The sequence below is a fragment of the Typopeltis vanoorti genome, chromosome 13, assembly GCF_054136105.1.
Source record: "Typopeltis vanoorti isolate ZY-2024b chromosome 13, IOZ_Tvanoo_1.0, whole genome shotgun sequence".
Lineage (NCBI taxonomy): Eukaryota > Metazoa > Arthropoda > Arachnida > Uropygi > Thelyphonidae > Typopeltis > Typopeltis vanoorti.
This window is the reverse complement of record NC_143561.1, coordinates 74,276,867-74,294,505: the sequence shown is the minus strand read 5'-3', so window position 1 is coordinate 74,294,505 and position 17,639 is coordinate 74,276,867. Positions and strand designations below refer to the sequence as shown.

The 17,639-nt window shown below is 33.7% G+C and overlaps 1 protein-coding gene across 2 annotated transcripts in view; it reads left to right on the top strand.

Moving 5' to 3' along the window:
- Positions 1-17,639, top strand: part of Nup58 (nuclear pore complex protein Nup58) — a 271,379-nt gene that overhangs the window by 107,691 nt on the left and 146,049 nt on the right. For both annotated transcript variants that reach the window (XM_090402967.1, XM_090402968.1), the window contains exon 5: positions 10,689-10,754. In XM_090402967.1, the coding sequence (XP_090259093.1) occupies positions 10,689-10,754 (66 nt within the window). The remainder of the gene's footprint in view (positions 1-10,688; positions 10,755-17,639) is intronic.

The following is a 17,639-nucleotide window of genomic DNA, read 5'->3' as shown; positions in this document are numbered from 1 at the left end:
TACAGATTTATTAATAATATAGCCTCTATATTGAGTCTTATTATATATTCAAGTATGAAGTTAAACTTTCAGACAGTGCATCTCCCTGTCTCACTCCAAAACTTATTTTGAAAGCTTCTGTTAACTCACTTTATATTTTAACCCTTGCCTTAGATCCTTCTAGTGTTATTTCAATCATTCTAACCAATTTTTGTGGGATTCCCAATCTTTTAAGACTTAATCATTTTTTGTCTATTTATTTTATCGAAAGCCCTGTTTAAATCAATATATAAATTATATAATTCTATATTATATTCCATAAATTTTTCATGTATAATTCTTAACATAAATATATTATCAGTGGTAGGTCTCTTTGGTCTAAAACTGGATTCTAATCTCCTAAAATTTTTTCAGTATATGGTTGTAATCTACCACTTTTTAAACTTGATAACATTTTATATGTTACCTTTAGCAATGCGATTCCTCTATAATTACCACAAATCAGTTTATCTCCCTTTTTATATATTGGTTGAATCACTCCTATTTTCCATTCCTCTTGTAATTTTTCTTCATTCCATATTTCAATTATTAATTAATGGAAAACCAGAGTTTTCCCCATAGTGAGTTTCCAGCATTCTTGATAAGCTCTCCTGTTATTCCATTTATACCCAGTGCTTTAAAGTTTTTTATCTATTTTATAATTCTAACTACTTCTTCATGAGTTGGTTCTTTTATATTTTTTTCATTTATTCTAAATTCGCTCAAATTCCTATCTTCATTATCATTAATTTCTTCTTCTGATCAATTCAAAATACTCTTTCCATCTCTTCATGACTTCTTCTTTTCAGTTATTATTTCTCCTTCTTTATTCCTGCATCATATTATTTGAGGATTACAATTTTGTACTAGTGAATGAATTTCTTTATAATACTTTCTTATTTCTTTGTTTTTATTATATTCACTTATTAACTTTGTTTTCCTCTTCATCATCTCTTTTTTTCCTTTTGATTCCGTATATTTTATTTACTTCCTTTCGCTTTTCTTGATATCTTTCTCTATTAGCTCTTGTATTTCTTCGTATATATATATATATATATATATATATATATATATATATATATATTTCTTTCTTGCTTTATTTTTAATTTCTATTGCTTTCCTGTATTCATCATCAAACCAATCCTTTTTTATTCTTTTATATTTCCCTATTATTTCTTTGGCTGCATTTATAATTTTTTTTTAAATTATCTTCCATTTATCTTCTATATTATTTTGATTTTAAAATTCTTTAATGTCTTCTATTTTTTATTTGAAAAAATATTTGTGAAAGCTTCAATATTTCATTTCTCAATTCTTTCTGCTTTCCCTCTATTTATTATTGATATTCTTTGTCTCAATTTTGCACCAACCAACATGTGGTCAGAGTTGCACTTTGCACCTCTAAATGTCCTTACATCAATAATTGATGCCATCTTTTAGAAATCAAAGCATGATCTATCTGATTATACTCATTAGTAGCTGGAATAATCCATGTTCCTAAATGTATCTTTTTTATGTGGAAAATTTGTACTCATTACTCTTAATTTATTAGTTGTTGAAAATTGAGCAACTCTATTACCATTATCACTAGTTTCTTCATGTGGACTATATCTTCCAAACACCTCTATATATATATCTTCCTTCCCTAATTTAGCATTAAAGTCTCCTAATGCAATCATAGCATCATTTTTTGGTATGCTTTTGCTTGCTTTTTGTAAATCATCATAAAATTGTTCGATAACATTTTCATCAGCATTCTCGATCAGAGCATAAATATTTATAAATTTAATGTTATGAAATTTACCTTTAATAAGTATTTTACATATTCTCTCATTTATTGTTGTAAATCCTAATATTGATTTGTAGACCTTTTTTTGTTATAACAAAACCAGCTCCATGTTCTTCTTGTTTTATAGGACAACTAAAGTATAACTTATAATCTTTTTTATTAATTACTCCTTGTCCTTTCCATCTTATTTTCTGTCTGCTACTCTAAATCTGTTCACCATTCCTTATATCCGGGGTATATCCGGATGAAAAACTAACAAAAATCCTTAGAAAATATGACCTCACAACTAGTTGCAAACCACATTAGAAATTGGCATCTCTTATCTGTTCCACCAAAGACCAGCCACTTCTCTTAGATAGACCTGGAGTATACCAGGTCTCTTGCAGTTGCAAACTGTCCTACTATGGCCAAACAGGTAAGACAGCCAATATCAGAATATCTGGACACAAGGACTACATCCGGATTCACCAATACCCACTCAGAACTTACTGACCATGCATTGGACACCCACCACAGAATACACTTCAAGAAGGCCACTTTATTACATCACAGCAAGTACAAATATGAAAGATTATTCCTTGAATCAGTTTCAGCTTTGAAAAACTTCCCAAACCTCATCAAATTTGGATGCACGAGACTGCCCCAAATTTAGGAAGCTCGCATTCTAAGAACATCAGCCCAACAGCCAAGGCAACCCAATTTAGCCTGCTAGGGAACATCTTTAAGACTCTAGGACTGACTTCATTTGCCTTCTTACAGCCTCATTTGCTTAGTGTTAGTGCCTGCGTGCACATATCATTGTTTTGTGATCTCTAAAGATGGCAGTGTAACATTGCTGAAATATAGGAAGATATTAAAGATTTTACTTAATATTCTAGTATATGTTGTCATTTCCTGAAAAATTAAAAGCTATGTCTAAGTTTATCTACAAGAATATTTCTCATTTTTTTTTTCTGTTTTTTTTTTTTTTTTTTTTTCTGTCTATCGACTAAGCTTTACAGTCCACAGACTTCTCACCAACTTGATCACTCATTTCTAGATCCTCTCCTCCACCTCCTAATTCCTAAGAAATCCAGGCAACCAAATCTGTGCACAGTATTCAAAATGAGACCAAATCATACCTGTACGAAGAAGGATAATAACCTCCCTATCTTTACTTGTTAGTGTGTTCTTCAACATTCAAAAAATCCTTTGACCTTTCTTGTCAACTTTTGCAGTATGCCCTCCTTACTTCAACTCTCTATCCGCTATTATCCCAGAGTCCCTAATCTCATTGATTTCCTGCATTTGAGTACCATCAGTGACACACAGTATGTAATCCTTTCAACCCAAAGTGCAAGGAAACAACTTTACATTTTACGATCTTCTTTTATGTTTTTCCCACCCATGAAAGGTTATTTACAAACCTATAGCATATTTTGTATCATTGGTGGACTAAAGATTTTTATTTATTTTTTTATAAATTTTTTATTTTTGTTTTTGTTTTTAAATTATTTTTTTACATAGGGTAGAAACCCTGCTCTAGAGGCCTAAAATCGAAAAATTTCAAACCACTTCATATCTCCAATCAGTGGGGGGCAGTGGTCTTGCAACAGATGGGGAAATTCATCTCCCATCTAAAGACAATCACAAGCATCCATGACAGGATTTGAACTTGCAGCCTGTTGGTTGGAGAGCAGGTTATGCTAACCACTCTAGCAGTCTATTTAAATTATCTTGCTAGGCTGTCAATCACCTTTATCAACTACTCTCCTCCCCAGGTTTGCATACAACATAAATATCCCTCCTTAAATCATTCTCTATATCATTAATGTACAAAGTAAAGAGTAGTGGTCCTAGTACAGAGCCATGAGGCACTCTAATCATTCTCATTCTCTCAGATTCCACTCTACCATATACTACTCTCTGGTGTCTATCTCTCAGACATCCCCCATCCATGCTACCAGCTTTATATCCATTCCCATTTGCTCCAGCTTTGTGTAATAGCTTTCCATGCAGTTGTCTGTATTTCCATTATCTTGTTGTGCTTTTCAGTCTATTATAATGTGTGCGTGAATTACTAAGGCAGGACTTAACTTTATGAAGCATGGCTGCCCACCATAGACTATCATATTCCTGTCCACACATTGGTGGAATTTACTTTTAACCAACTTTTTCAATACTTTTAACTCCCACTCCTGAGATATTAATTCATCTATAATTTGCTACTTCAGTATTTGAGTCACCTTCATATAATGGAATTATTGAACACTCCTTCTGTTCAATTTAATCTAATCTAAGTCTCTAGTGTTTAATCTAAGTCTCAGTTCTGACAAGGCTCCAAAGGAGCCTTGTCAGAACTGAGACTTAAATTAAACACTTTCATCAGAATTGCTGCCATTTCTGTTGCATATTTGTGTAGTGCACACACTGACATGCCATCCAGTCCCACTGTTGCATTTACATTGATATTTTTCAGTGTTCTAAACACCTCTTTCATCTACCTAAATTCTGACAGCAGTCTGTCACATCAGCAATGCAAAATTTCCAGTTGGATGATACATCTTTGCAAAGTGATCACTCATCACTTCAACAATTTATTCTGCTTCTATCGCTTTCCTACCATCAGCATTGATTACTGTTATTCTTCTGTAATTGTTCTTCCTCTTACTTGCTACAGGCAAAAAAAAAAACTTTTGGATATACTTTTGCTTGCTTAGCTAATGTTTTCACATAATCTTATTTGCTCCAGCATTATGTAATAGTTTTCCATGCAGTTGTATGTATTTCCCTTATCTTATTCTGCTGTTGCTCTATTATAATCTATGAGGAAAAAAAAAAAACATTGCATATGCATGAGCAGTACAAAGTGTAGACATACTAGTAACCCTTTCTTGCCTGTACTCTGTACTGCTCATGCATATGCAGTGTTTTTGTAGGTCCTGCTTTGATATCTCTAGTTTTTAATCCCCACTTTGTTTATTCCCCCCCTCCTTAAGCAGTCTCTGTCCACTTCCCGTGCCCACCTGACATTCTTTCCTTATACTTTCTTAAGTCATGGCATTGTTCCAAGATGCCTCTTAAGACAATCATAATTATAAGCATTATAGTTCAACATAAACCCTTTCTTGACAGAGAAGTCACATGTTTAGCAACCTTGATAGAACAAGATTGCATAGTCACTTTCCCCAGTTGGAGGTAAAAGACGTTAGTTATGGCATCCTCTAATGCCATTACCATATCCTGTCGTCTAAGATGCTTGGTCCCCTCCATGATTTGTTTTCTAATAATTGTTCTTTAGCATCTGTATAAATTCCATTTCCATCTTGCTATTCTCCCTTTTCTCCATCCAATCTATGTTTGCATAGCTGAGGTCCCTCTTAATAATTGTTTAGCCTGCATTCTGTGATAATCTGCTAATGCATGATATCCATATCTGACTATTCTTCCTTTTCTGTGGCATCAGCCAACAATATATTTTCTGTTGGCCTCTATCTTTCACTAGATAGTCTCAAATGAATCAGCTTCCCTAAGTGATAAAGGTGATTTAAAAATTGAAGACATTTTAAGTGGTTGGCAGAATTACTTAGAAATATTATTAAATGAAACATATTGTGACAAAACAGTGGGATTCAAGCAGAATACAGTCAGTTGTGCATTTCAGTGCTTTAGATAGATAAAATCATCAAACCATCATAAACCTGAAATATGGAAAAGTAGTTGAAGTAGATGATAAATGTTCAGGTCTGGAGGTATAACAGTTTTATAGTGATTTGGCTGTATTATTCAAAAGATGTATTTAGTAGGTCAGATTCAGATGGTTAATTACTATTTTAAAAAAATAAAACTAAATTTGAGTTTTCCGGGTAGCATTATGAAACCATAATTGGAAGAATTTAAGAAAAATTGTAGAAGCAAAACTTTGGAATGAACAAGCTGTATTCAGGACAAACTGTCAAGAAATCTTGGTGATATAAGGATCTGATTATGAATATGGGGGAATTCATGGAGTTCATGCCCTTATTACCCTAGATGAACTTATGTTTACTGGTGGAAAATGGATAGTGTATCTAAAAGGGTAGCTGCTTATTCCTTTCTATTTCATCATTATTAAGCTCTTGTGAAAATTCAAAACATTATTTAGGCCTTATCTGCAATAAGTGCCACTATATGAATGACCCAAGGACATTTTTTGTATGATTTTTTTAATTTAAATTTCTTCATTTTCAGTTGTGAATTTATTGCCAAGCCATTGATGATTAAATGAAGGTTTATAACTGCTTTTCTTATAGTAGAACCATATCTTCTTTAGTTCTTTCTCTGTGTGACTAATTTTTTAGTTACTATTTTTAAATTTTTAAAGCAATTATCTGTATGTGAAGTTTTATTTAGAAGCATCCTATCAGTGTTATGTCAGAAATCACTGCCCTTTTTTTATACAGAGACAGTACCTGTGCTGTGCTGAAACACAAAGGAATTGCATCAGTAATTATGAACTCTTCAGCCTGAATTAAGCCAGAATTACTGTTCTTTCTAAGATCATTCCAGTTTAGAAATAGATAAATGTCCAAGTTGATCTGCTCATAATAAAATGATTTTTACCAGCAGCATGTCACCATTTTACCCCTAAGTTGTGTGGCTTGCCAGAAGCTGACATGTCCTTTTGTCTGATAATTAATGGCATTATTTCTCTTATCTCAATTCAAAATTTTACTTAACTTCTGAAGAATGTAACCATGCTGACTTTCATTAAAATTTACCATTGTGTAGAACTCTCACAAAGACATTTCCACCTAATATCATAGAATTCTTTAAATACTGCCTTCACTTCCTTTCATCTTATAGTTAAGGCCAGGATTTTAATGGCTTGGCAATGAATTTCACCATTGTCTCTGTCCATTATAGACTTGCACATTATGAGGAAGCAGTCTTCCAGACTGCAAGGTTTGTGTATTAGTCTCTTATAAATATTTCAAACCTTCAGTATTTTTTAAAATCTCTCACCAGCTGTATCCATTTCCAAAGTGTATGTGTGTGTATAAAATTCACTATTTATGTTGCAAGGCTTATAAGACATGAAGTTACAAAATTCAAGAGCGTGAACGCAACATCGATAGGTCATGGCTTGCAGCATAAGTCTCGGTAGTTTTGCTCTAAGTGTTGTGCCCTTTGTTGATAGTGACTTTCTGGCTTGATGCTGGAAGGAGATGGTGAAGTATTTTGCATAGTGGACTAAACAGAAGCCAGGTGTCATGAATTTTGAATATTCGTTACCTGTTCTTCCAGCAGAAATGACCAAATAAATATTTGCTGAAATGCAAGTACTCCCAGTTTCATTATCTATAAGACTATCTTCAGTCCTTTCCAAAAGAGGACGATGTCTGCTATCATTACCTTCATCTCATTTCTCAAAAATAATAAAGAAACTCATCAGTCATCACCTTCTCCCATTACAGTGACTATAGATGAAATAATCAGCAATGAGCACTTGCTTGTATGGATTATGTCATTCTCAATCCACAGCATTTCCTATCTAGACACAAAGCCACGGAAAAGTTTGGAGATTCTAAAGTGATTGCTCTCGGTATTTCCAAAACAGATGATTTAATCTACTCAGTAAACTATCTGCTTGTGGTCTACTGGTCAGCCATTTACAGAGGGCAGATCCTTTATAATTGGATGGCCAGTCCCCCCTTCCCCATCCCTAATTATTTTAATCTAGACAGCTTTCCTTCTTCAAATTTCTATGCATTTCAGTTTTGAGAGTGAAGTGACATTTATCCTTCATCTGGAAAGACTCAGATTTGAATCCTGTCAGGAATGTATGGTGGCGGTAGTAATGACAGAGCTAACTCTCAGAAACTCAAAAATTTTCATCCTGCAAAATAGGCAAACTGGATGGAGAACATACATGCACAATTATCAGTATACTATCCTCATGATTTTAGTTTCTTTGGTAATAATTCCACTTAGACCAAATCAGTTTTAGATTTCCCTTTCAGTAATGGAGAGTCCCATTGCTCCATACTCAAGTCAACTTTCTTCCTCATAAATAACTTTCTCTTACATTTTTGCATAAATAACCTCTAGCTGGCCTCAAATCTTATTCAGAGTTTTTGTTGATATTACATTTTATTCCTTTTCTTCATTTGACAGACCTTGCATTGCTCAAATATTCCAAGCTTTGATATCTTTCATAACTAATGCCTTAAATCCACTGACCTATCTCTTTGGCCATTCTTCAGTGATGTGAGGACAGTTTTATGAAAAGACAGTGCCATTTTCCTTTTCAGAACAAAAATATTTGCAGCACCTCTCTTTATTTTTGAAAATACTTTGATCACTAGGCAAGATCAGTTTTCTCCTCTTGGGATGATATGTCTTTAGACTTTTCTGGTGATTTTCTTTGGTAATAATTCCAGTCAGACCAAATCAGTTTTAGATTTCCCTTTCAGTAATGGAGAGTTCCATTGCTCCATACTCAAATCAACTTTCTTCCTCATAAATAACTTTCTCTTACATTTTTGCATAAATAACACACATCATACCCATAGCTTCTCAAGGTTCCAGAAAATGTGTCCTTTTCTTCTTGAGATATTAGTTCTCATTACAAATCCCATATATTTTAGTATATTATTTCTATATTTGGAGTGGTGTACAAAAACTGACAATCTCTCTCTCTCTTTCATGGTCTCACTCCATGAGAGAGAGAGAGAGATCAGTATAAGACAAAAATGGGCATTGTTTTTTTCGGTGGACTCAATTGGACTGCCTTGGCATACTTTTTGGAAAACAATGGTTTGGATATTGCATTGAAATTTAGAGCAGAGTGGGTTTATGAAATTCTTCATTTCAAGAAAGATGGATACTTTGACTTGATCAGATCAAGTATTCACATCTGGCAAATAGAAACAATTCTGTGACCATGGATAGGAGACATCCTTAAGGTCATTCCACTTGATCATCATTCATATATGGTGCAACTTGGTTCTTCTGTGAACCTAAATTTTCCTTGTTCCTTTGTTCCAACTACTTCAACCTCTGCTTGTTCAAGAAAAATATTAGTCTACTTCTCTTGCTTACACTTGGCAGTAATGTGTTATAGGTTTCTTAACATTTTTCATGCATTAATAAAAAAAATGTTTATTATTGTTTACAAATATATATATATATATATATATATATATATAGACACACACACACACACACTGAATATTAGTTTAAAGTCAAGGTTAAACAAAGCGATAAGAATCAAATTGAAACACCAGTAAGCCATTTAACTTTGATTCTTGTTTTTTATTTCAGTATTTTTATTTTGTTCAGAACTATATGAAATCATCTCTCCTATATATTCTTATATTGTAGACCAGTGTTTCTCATACTTCAGATATAATATATGCGTACCCCTTCTTAAAATTTTCATTATTACCAAGTATCCCCTAATTAATTAATTAAAAAAAATAAATTAAATAAAAATAAATAAATAAATTACTTAATTAAAACTGAAATTAATTTTATTATTAATTAAAAATTAAATATCTATTTTATTTGAATTTATATGTTTATATATTTATTTATAAAAATAAATCGTATTTTTACATGAACAAAATATGGAATAGGTTCCTCTTCATTTCCCATCCATGAAAATCCACATTTCAAGTAATTTATATCATACTTACGAAGAGTTTCATCCTTTTCCTAGTTGGTTCTCTGGAGATGTCATACGACACACCCTTATCAATTTCATTTGATCCAGATGTAATATCAATGTTTTCTTGTTGCTTACAGCTACTAGTATTTGCTATATTGCTCTCTTTTGGAGGGTGTATAAATCCAATCTTTAACCAATGATCCATACGTTAGAATTTAAAAGCTAAAAAAAAATACTGTATTTACTCGAATATAACTCTAATTTTTTTCCCAAAATTAAAGCTAAAAAATCGTGTTGCAAGATATGTGCGTGGATTTTCGGAAACTAAAGTTTTTAGAAAAAACTGAAAATGGTGCGACTTACCAAGAAGCTCCTACTTGCTATCACTACTTTTGGCATCGAGAACAGTTTCTTTGTGTGCATCGTCAAAGTCATCTACCCAAATAGCGTTGTCGTCTTTCCCGTTATTTCAAGCAAAAATTACCAGTAATTTACAAGAATTGAGACACATAGAGCAGTGAAGAACAGCATATGATTGGTGCGGTATTAACAAAAGATCGCGCAAACCAAAGACAAATTAGCATTTCAACAGTTGATTTGAAATGCTAATTTCAACTCAACCACTTCTTCAATGAATCACCCCCCCCCCCCTAATGGGGGAGTGATTCATTAGTTAGTGCTGTTTTTATCCCAGTTACCTCTAATTGCACTGTTTGTTGAAAAATATGACTCCTTTAATTATGCATAGCCGAAAATTGCCACGTACCCCTAACGACCTTTCGCGTACCCCCTAGGGTACGCGTACCACACTTTGAGAAACACTGTTGTAGACCATTCTGAATATCACAGTCAATAATAATGTAATCAAGGGACACTTCCTCATACTGATATTGTGCTGTGATATTAAACCTCAGGCAGCTTTTTGGGTTATTTTATTTCTTACCATATCCACATGTCTTCCTTTTTCTATATATAGGAAAATATATGATAATTCAGCAGCGTAAGTGAAATCATTGGGGGGGGGGGGACAGTGAATGAGTTATTCTGTCCCATCCAATTCATAGTATGATTGTCTGATCCAAAGAATGCCTTCGTTATATAAGATTTCATTCTATGATACATTTTCTCTTTAATTGTACTGGAAATTACTGTAATTTTAAATTAAAAAAGATGTAATATCCACTGCTATTTTTTTGTTGTTTCAAATCAAGGTATTAATAGATTTCTATAATAATAATTCTTTTGTTTTAGTGATGTTAATGCAGTAAAAGAGACTTTGTTGCCTAATGAAATTACCGAAACATTGGAGTCATTCAAGTAAGTGATTGATAATTTATGTTGGAATGTCATAAGGTTATTTTGATGGTCTTGACTTATGATTATAAAGAATGTCCTTGATACTTTTTTTTAAATTTTTACTATAAAATCTAGTTTTGATTAAGTTCATTTTTGTTTCATAAATGTTATTTGGCATAATATTTCATAAATAAGTGTTGGGAAACAACACGTTAACATGCCTTCTTTGGCATGTTGTCATAGATCCAAGCAGGCTGCACTTAAAGAGTGCCAGGTCTGTGCAGTAGTCATAATGGAGATGATTGGTCCAGCCAAATGTTGCAGACTATTATGAGGTTGGGTGTTGTCATGAAGGAGGACCTCATTTATGTTTCAGGTAGGCTGAACTTTACAAATGCATTTTTTTAGTTTCTACAATTTAGAATTGCTTGTAGAGACATTGCAGAAATTGAAAAAATGCTTCCATAAAAAGTTCCAACAATAAAGACATTTACAGGGTTGGCATACAGCATCTCATTCAGCATTGGCAAATGTGTATAGAGAATGATGGAGGAGACTGTTGAAAAATGATAGCATGCTGTTGAAAGGTGGAGAATAATCAGTTTAAAATCCTTTATTAAATTAAATAAATTATATTTTCTGAGAAGAAAAAATAAATAGGAGGCATTATTTTTGTATACCATCCTCTCATATTATGGTTTGGTTTATTTGTTCAGTATATTTACAGTTTATTATACCACTTGGGTGAATTTTTCTTGAATTTACTTATCACTGTTTTACTTTGAATTTTATTGTATTTTTTGTGAATTTTCTTAACCCTTTCATGTTTTTATAGAAATGAGTACTTTTTTGTCTTCATGCAGAAGAACAAACAAGATAAGTCATTCATCTCTGCTTTCAAGTCTCTTCTCATTTCCTGTTCACTTGACTAAATAACTAGTTCATAGGGACCACAGAAATAATTTGTCATAGCAGATAGTTGGTTATAATAAATTCTGTTCAGAATAGCATTATGCTATGAGGCTTCATTTGGCACTTTTGGTAGATTGCTAAATGAATTTGCTATAATGATGGAGTTTGATAATGGTGTTTGCTATAGTGAGAATCAACTATATTAATTTATTGTCATATATTAATGGAGTAATTATGAGACTTAAAATGTACATTTTTGCTGATATAACCTTCATTAAGATGCCTTTAAGATGAAGCTTTAGCAGGAGTTCTCTGCTCTGGAGTCCTCTCCTTTTTCTTTCAATATATCAAAAACACCTGTATACAAAAATACGTGAACAGTTTTTTTTAGAACACTCAAAGCAGTGCGATGTTTTGTCTTCAGAACGAGGTTTCTGAATTACCTGTAGCCCATTCATAGTGCTATAATCGAATATAGTAAACGCCATTATAGCAAACTCACTCACTATTAGAAACTACCAAAAAGTCATGAATAGCAACATGTCAGAGTGCTAATCTTAAGGGAGTTCACTATAGCAGGCTAACCACTAAGTTTGCTCTATGCTTTATTTGTTCAATAATTGCCAAAAATTATTGCCATCAATGAGACCTGATTGACAGAAAATGTAATAAGGTCACAATGTTAGGGTTAATATAATATAGATGGAATAGGACAGGGGGAGTGGTATTGCTGATAACCATGGTCTCTTAGGTCTGAGTAAGACAGTTCATTTAAAGGCTCTCTAGTGTGAAGTAGAAGCCAACAGAAAAATGTAGATGCCATGCCATACATTGCCAGATTAGCATGAGTGCAGTCCAAGCAATTATTATGGAAAACTTCAACTATGGGGAACATAAGTTGGAGAAAGGAAAGCATGCATGGCAGGATGGATATGGAATTTATCTTCTTCTCTCTTCCATCATCTATGTGGATGATGATGAGGCCGAATGAACTCTTTCCACTTCTGTCTGTCCTGGGAGAGTCTGAACAATTCTGTCCAGTTTGGTGTCACTTGTTGTGATTTGGTTTTTAGGTCCTCTTTTATTTTGTCTATCCATCTAATTCTGGGCCGTCTTTGGATCTTTTACCTTCCATCGTTGTATTCAGGGCTTTAGATAGTAGTATCTCTGTTCCCATTCTGGTCACATGGCCAAACTATCGCAGTGTCTTCTTTCTTGGATTTTGTCTGTTATTGTCTATATATCAGTATATCAATTGATATATTGATATATAGATTGATAATATTGAAAGCTAAGCGGTATTAGAATGTGACCATGCAGTCTTGTTCTTGGAGGTTACTAAGTGTGAACTTCTCAATCAAGAAAGGACAAGAAAGAGTTTGATGAAATATATAAAGCTCGTGATTATTGACATTTAGGAGGCATCTTGGAGCAGTAACACAGTAACACCTGCTCCAAGTAACATATATTGTTACTCATTCACTTACCTCCCTCCCCCCACTTGAAAGAAGCAGTATTAGACTGTATACGTGTGGTCAGGGGGATAAAACAAGTGGGAGATTAAGTGAATGAGTAACAATATAAAACAGGAGCTAAAAAAAAAAAAAAAAAAATTGTGAAGGGATATGAAGAAAAATATGTTCAGCCTACATACAGTATAAGTAGTTCAAAGTGTAGGCAAGAAGGGGTTTCTCAAGTATGGTAAGAAAGGTCAAATCAGACTGAGAGAAAATTAGCTAAGCAGTCCATTGTAAATCCAAAAGAGTTTTGCTATGTACCAGTAAGAGAAAGAACAGTTGTGGAAGGATGACTTTAATGAATGCCATTAGTAGGAAGGTGATAAAGACAAAAGAAATAGTTGAGTTGTTGATGTGAGAATTGAAGTGGACAAACTGGAGGTGATCAGCATATTGAAAAATATCAGTGTGTGAATATAGGAGTGTGGCTAGATGGTTAGTCATGTAAGCCTCTTTAGTGAGGTTCCAAGGCAGTGGAAAGAGGGTAAGATAGTTCCATTATAAAAATGTGGCTCTCGGACAGAAGTAGTATATTACAGCCCAGTTAATGTCATCAGTGGTGGTTAAAGTATTGGAAAAGGAATATGTGTGGATATGAATATGATACTCTTCGGTGGGCAGCATTCCCACCTTAATAATTTACTCAGCTTTTATATTAGTGACAGCAGAATTGGATAAAGGAAATGAATTAATATATGGAGGAGTGGAATCATGGAGAATGAGGCGTGACAAGTGGAGTTCCTGAAGGCTCTCTATTTGGGCCACTATTTTTTAATTTATATATTAATGATATAGGGAAGAGCCTGTGTAGCTCAGTGGATGTGGCGTTTGCACACCACCGCGCTTGGCCGCACGAAGGAAGTCTTGGTTTCGAGTCTAGTCAGCGACTAGAGGAAATTTTTCTAAGCCTTTTTTCGACCGGTTCCTGAGTTAGTCGATCTCTGGCACGGGCAAGCAGGTTTTTCCTCCCGGAAACTCGGGTTTTTCGTCCTGTAAACTCAAGAAAATCGACCGTAGAACCCACATTATTTCAGACATTAAATATATTGTGTTAGGGTTAGCGACCACGAGATGGCGGCACATTTGAGCCGTCTCTCTTCACTGCGTACCGCTTAATTAGTGATAGCCTTGGGCCATCTGTCTCTGATTGGGTACCAGTGGAGATTGAACTGCCCACTCAGTCTCCAAAAGTTAGATAGGGCTAAATGGCCTTGCCTACTCCCGTATACGGGAATAAAAAGGCATTAGCTGAGCTGAGCTGATGATATAGGGAATGATTTAAGGGAGGTATTCGGTTGTTTGTTGATATACAAGACTGGGGATGGCACTAGCCCTGCTAGATGATTCAAATAAATTTGCATTGTGAGTGAAGGATAATAGTAGTCAGCTTAATGCTCCTAATTATAAGACTTTGCACTTTGGAATGAAACAATTATATAGATGTATTATGTTGATGGTACTGGATTGCAGGAAATTGATGAGACTAGGAAGAACTTGAGGGTAAGGTCAACAGGATTGAAATTCAGAGGGCATATTTCATAAGTTTGGAAAATAACTCAAAGTATTACTTGAATGTTGAAAAACATACAAGTAAAGATAGGGAGATTGTTATACTTCTTTATTAAGTTATGATTTGTTAACATCTTGACTACTTTGCACAGATTTGGTCACATGAATTTCTCAGGGATCAGGAGTTGGTGGTCCAGAAACAAGTGATCAAGTCAGTGTCTGATCTGTGGAATTGCTCCCTATAGATTTAAGGAGGTCTTTAAAAAGAGAGAGAGAGAAAATTCCCAGTAAGTGATGAATAGAGAGAGAACTAGAGATCACCCTGGAAGTCATGTAAGAGTGTTTAGTATGAGTATATGGACTATAATTTTTGTTTGGAAAATGCTGAATTAGTGGAATGAAATGAAAGAAGTAGCTGTGAGTATCCTGAAAATAAATGAGTAAGGAGAGGTGTAATAGGTATTGCGTGCGTGTGGGCCTCCTTTGATAAAGACACCCAGGCCATTCCTTGTGAAATCATCAGGGGATTGAAGATGTATAAGTTCTGATTTTGATAAAAGTGAGTTTGTCATCCATATCCTTTATATGGAGGAAAATATTTTTTAGATTTTTCCTAGCATTCTGTTAATTATGTAGACATTTTTATTCAGCAGATCTCCAGAATTTTAACGTCTTTGAAAGATCACCTAAAGCCATCTTAAAAATTAGTTTGTCTGAAAATGCAAATTAATCACAGCTTATTTTCAGATTGTTCAATTTATGATTATTTATTGCCATCTCAGTGTTCAGTGTGTGAACTTCTATTGATTTCTTATTTGCATTTTCACACCATCTAATTTTTTTCAAGATGGCCACCTACGTTAAGTGTTTTGAGTGCTCTTTTCTCCGTTTTGTATTCTGCCCTGTAGGCCCTAGATTGGATCCACAAGCCTGATTTGCATGTGTGTGTGTGTGTGTGTCTGTCTGTCTGTCTTTCATTTATACATGTAGTGGAATAGGTATGCCTGAAATCATCTTGATTGAAACATTTTTTCTATGAGTAAAAAAATTGCTCAAGTTGTGCAAAAAATTAAAAATGGCTGACTTCAAAGCCCAAAAAAGTTATGTGGGAGACCAAATAAAAATTTTAAATTTTTATTAGAGATACTCTTGTTGAGCTATAAAGCAAAATTGATGAAAGGGATGAAAATAACAGTGCATTCTGTTATTTTCATCTCTGAAATTGAATAAAACTGCAAGTTTTCTTCATTTTTAGGACTTTCTGAGTAATGCAGGTAAGGAAGGTACATACTGATAATTAATGTTGAAGTATAAGAAAACATTTAAAAAAATACAATTTTTTTGCTTTATTTACCAATAACTTAGCTATTGTATTTCATTTTGCTAGGGTTTGTAAAGAACATGTGCAATATAGTTTGAAGTTTAATGCTTATAAAATTTTGTTGTTTTAATCTATTTTACTTAACTCTGTAATAAAAAAACTGGTGCTCACCTTTCAATGTAATTTATTTTTCCAAAGGATATGATCTTGTTAATTTTAATAGCACTTCTGTAGTAAGTCTTTTAATTTTAATCATTACCATTTTAAATGCAGCAGATGTTATCAATATGTTGAAGCAACCTTTGATGCATGAGTGACTGCAACAACTTCCAAGCTTTCTGATGTAGAATAGTGGCTGACAGTATCATTTTTCTGGTTTACTGGGAGATAGCTATGATACATTTTTAAGCAGCTTGTCTTCTTGTTCAATGTCTTAGCTGGATACAAAAAAGGATTTTAAAAAAGCAATATTGCTAGAACAGCAGTCAAACACAATTTGTAGTGACAATATATAGTTTTCAATAGTCCCTTGTAAGCTGCCTTTGTGACTATTCATTTATTGGTTTTCTCACCACCATTATCACATGGATTCTTACCATGTGATGTGACAAAAAAGTGCCTTTCTGTGAATAAACCAAAATCCATATGGCATTCCTCTGATTAGACATTTGACACTGCCTGCAAGGAACTTTTTTTTCTTCTTTTTTAAGCATTCATTTCATTTATTTATATTTTACTCTTCTATTTGCTTTTGTCACATGGCATACCCTAAAAAAATTGTCTTGTAGCTGGATGTTCTAAATACACTGAAAGCGGTAACAGAGGTAGTGACAATATATAGTTTTCAATAGTCCCTTGTAAGCCGCCTTTGTGACCATTCATTTATTGGTTTTCTCACCACCATCATCACATGGATTTTTACCATGTGACGTGACAAAAAAGTGCCTCTCTGTGAATAAACCAAAATCCCTATGGCATTCCTCTGATTAGACATTTGACACTGCCTGCAAGGAACTTTTTTTTTCTTCTTTTTTAAGCATTCATTTCATTTATTTATATTTTACTCTTCCATTTGCTTTTGTCATATGGCATACCCTAAAAAAATTGTCTTGTAGCTGGATGTTCTAAATACACTGAAAGAGGTAACAAAAAATGTGTCATTCTTCATTTTCAAAAGGTAGTTAGGATGCAAATAACAATATGGTACCAATTTTGCATTATAGCTACCTATCAATAGTATCTCATAAAAATTTCGAATTTGTATTTGGTCACCCATATGACTTTTTTGTGAGGCTTCAAAGTCAGGCAGTTTTTAATTTTTTGCACAATTTCAGATAATTTTTTTTCATAGATCAAAAGCTTGAAATCAGTATTTAGGTGTCTGCTAGTGTATGTGGATTTTCTGTAAGATTGCTTTTATATATATATGTGTGTGTGTGTGTGTGTGTGTGTGTGTGGATCTTTGGAAAAAATTTATTTTCTTGGGTAAGAAGAAATGCATTGCATCCACAGCCTCTCCAGTCTTCAAAAATACTTGACATTCTTTTCTGTGGTATTTTTGTGGGTCACTGTTCAAAACTTTGCTTGCATCGTTCTGCCACTTTCCTCTAAACCTGTTACAATGTGCATAGTTGCTAGTTAGCATCC